This window comes from Hyperoodon ampullatus (genome assembly GCF_949752795.1).
Source record: "Hyperoodon ampullatus genome assembly, chromosome: 18".
Classification (NCBI taxonomy): Eukaryota; Metazoa; Chordata; class Mammalia; order Artiodactyla; family Ziphiidae; genus Hyperoodon; species Hyperoodon ampullatus.
Window position 1 is genome coordinate 3,018,161 of NC_136931.1, and position 3,265 is coordinate 3,021,425.

Below are 3,265 nucleotides of genomic sequence, written 5' to 3' on the forward strand. Positions count from 1 at the left end.
TCACAGTGATCCTGGATCTCAACAATAGGATCCCATCAAAGTTCTACACATCAAGGACCCTGAAGCTCGCCCCCCAAAGTGTTCCCACCAGCCCGGGCAGAAAGCGGTCATGGATGCATGTGTGGGTCGGTAGCACACGCCTCCAGGATGAATTCTCAGTAAGTAAGCTCTGTGCCTACTAGTTATTAAATTATTCTGCCTGTCCAAAATATCCAACGTATTAACCAACAGGCTCCCCTGATGTAAAGTTTGTGTTCATTTGTATATGTCCTGGAAACTGCTAGAAAATTCAGAGACTGTCTCCACCTCCCTCCAAGAACTCATGGCTTATTGTGCTTTTCCCACATCAGATAAAATTAAAGTAACTTGGAGGTTCAGGAAATCAAGTTTCAGAACCACCAAAACAACCCAAGGAGATACCATAAGAGGTTAGATGCATTTCCCAAAAGTTCCAACTGTACCGGGCTGTGAAAATCTCAATTTTCATAACCAGATCTTTGTCTCAGCCCCCTGCCTTCCCTCCCACCCCTCACACCAGACTTCCAGTCACCTCCATAGGTGTTTATTTAGCTGCAGCCTCTGGGCCTGCCTGGTTGGGGCTTAGAGGGAGGAGCCAGTTGCAGTCGGCTGGGAAGCCTCCCACCAAGCCTCCTGTTCCTTGGGGTCCAGAGAGCCGCCTCCACAGACACCAGTGGGCTCCCTTACTCTTCCTGGCACTAACCCATCTCTCCCTCTACTTGCTTTCCATGTGTTTGTTTCACCCAACTCTTTTGATTAAAAGTAGTCCTTCACTACACAATTCTGGAAAAGGTTGCAACAGTCAAGCCTAGATCTTGAAAAAAAACATGGAAATGGAAAATCTTCCGCTGTCTTAGACATCTTCCCTCCCCCTCACACACTTCCGGCGTCTCCAGAAATCTTTCGACCGCTTAAACAAAAAAGCAAAGAGATAGGAGGATGGCTATTGCTGGTAACATGAGTTGGAGAACATGTGTAATGATTAACAAGCTATCATAATGCAACAAAATGCTAAATTATATAGAGTGCACTTTCTTAATAGAAGTTGTTAATACAGATGTTTTCAGAGGGCAATCCTTACAGTAAAAAGAATCAAGCATTTTAGCCAAAGAATATAGCATGTTCCTTTTACTATCTAGAAAGGAAAAGAGAAAAATTCTCCCTGGACTTCAGGGACAAACCTAGCTGTGAACACCCATCACTCCAACGAGCTCAAAGCCAAGGCCTGGGCCACAGTGACAGCCGAGCTGGTGATGGTCAGACCGTGGCTCTCAGATAGAAAGGACCACACTGCGGCCACGTATCTGCCCTCGGGTTGTCTGGGCCCTCCCGTTCCCCAGACACGCAGGGCCTGTCTGGGTAGCCAGTGGGACTGACCTAAGGTCAGGGAATTGTCCTGCTCCCGCAGTAGGAGGTCTGAGATGCCCAAGTCCCAGCGTGGGCAGTGTCTTTTAAATCTCCAAAGCTGCTCCGGGTTCTGGGAAGGTCCGCCTTGCAGGAGGCAGGGGAGTGTGCCCATCCCTGCGCAGAGGTTGCTAATACTTCCCAGGGGTCGGCGGAGGAAATCATTTTTTAAAAAACGCGCGACTTCTTTCTCCAGCGGTGGGAGTCCTGGTTGCTCACAAGAAGCTCAGACCAGGGCAGGGGAAAGATCAGGCACTGTTTGCTTTACTGGAAATGAAGCACCGTGTCGGGGAGCTGCAGAGGGAAATAGGAGAGGAAAGGGATCCCGAGCTGGTAAAAGCCGCCCTGGACGTGCGGGTCGAGCATCAGGGAAGCGTTGAAAGGTGGACGGAGGCCGGAGGAGGTGGCCAGAAGCGAGGCGCCCAGACAGCCGCCGGGCCCCTGCTTGGCGCCCCCCAGGAGCTCGCCCCCTCCAGCCGGCTTTTGCCCCTGCCGTCCCGCCAGGATGCTGTCTATGCTGAAGCTCTTGGACTTTTCCGAGCTCTTCGGAGAACTGCGGGAGGCGGGGCGCGGTGGGGACCGCGAGCCATCCACCGTGCGCGCGGGCTGGCTGGCGGCCACGGCCGCTGCGCCCTGGAGCGCGTCGCCTGCGTCCCCAGAGGGCGACGCGGGCCTGGGCCAGTGGAGGGACGCCGGAGGAGAGGAGCCTTCCCGGAGGGGCGAGGGGCGCGTAGGCGCTCCCTCGTGGATGGGGGTCGCGGGGCGGGGGCGCGCTCCCCCTCTCCCCACCTCCGGCTGCGCTTCTGAGCCGCGCTCCTGCAGCTCGGCGCGGCCCCGCTTGGCCTCCGGGGCTCCGGGGCCCGGCTTGGGCTTCCTCTTCCGGCGCCGGTAGTTGCCATTCTCGAACATATCCAGGCAGCGAGGGTCCAGCGTCCAGTAGCTGCCCTTGCCGGGCCGTCCTTTCTCGCGGGGCACCTTGACGAAGCAGTCGTTGAGCGAGAGGTTGTGGCGGATGCTGTTCTGCCAGCCCTGTCGGTTATCCTGGTAGAAAGGGAAGCGGTCCATGATGAACTGGTAGATGCCGTTGAGTGTGACCCTCTGCTCAGGCGCATCCTGGATCGCCATGGCTATGAGCGCGATGTAGCTGTAGGGCGGCTTCTGGGGGGGCTCCACCCGGCCCGAGGCCGCCAGAGCGGCCGCGGGGGCGAAGGCCAGAGGCAGCCCGGGTCTCTCGGGGCCGTACAGATAGAGCATGGGAGCGGCGGCCAGAGCAGGCAGCCGGGGGCTGAAGAGGTGGCTCATGGCGAGCGGGCGCCCGCGCTGCGCTCCGGCGTCGCAGGCGACCCAGGCGGCTTAGGGACTGTGCCCCGCGCCGCAAGGGCCCTCCGGGGGAGCCCGCCCTGCGCCTGCCTCCCGCTCTGCCGCTCTCCCCGGCGGCTCAGGGCTCTGTCCTTTCTTCATGGCTTTAAAAATGTTAAATAATTGTTGTCAGTTTGCTATTATATGTTGACTTAGCGCTGGAAAATAAATTGTCTATGATAAACAGTCGCTGTGTTCTCAGCCCACCCACATTAATTAAAATTTCATTGCTGAAAAACTCCAAGCTTTTCCCTCCACGTGTCTTTTTGATACCAGCCAATCGGTTTCGGGGTTATTCCTTCATTTGTTTATAGAATTAGTCTGTTGATAAGTCCGCCCACCCAAGTTGAATCAAGCTGTGTTTATTTGGAAAAATTTCCGGGCACCCAATATATAAACGCACTGATCTGATGTTTGAAATATCACGTCCACCCCTTGACGCTGTAAGCACACACAGTCAGCGAGGCAGGATGTGGATCGCGGT

At 55.7% G+C, this 3,265-nt stretch overlaps 1 protein-coding gene across 1 annotated transcript; it reads right to left on the bottom strand.

Moving 5' to 3' along the window:
• Window positions 1-1,686: 1,686 nt before the first annotated feature.
• On the bottom strand, window positions 1,687-2,724 carry FOXL1 (forkhead box L1; the record flags this gene model as incomplete). Its single annotated transcript, XM_079723318.1, has 1 exon — window positions 1,687-2,724. One exon carries the CDS (start codon window positions 2,722-2,724, stop codon window positions 1,687-1,689), a length of 1,038 nt encoding a protein of 345 aa, XP_079579444.1.
• Between the last annotated feature and the right edge of the window lie 541 nt (window positions 2,725-3,265).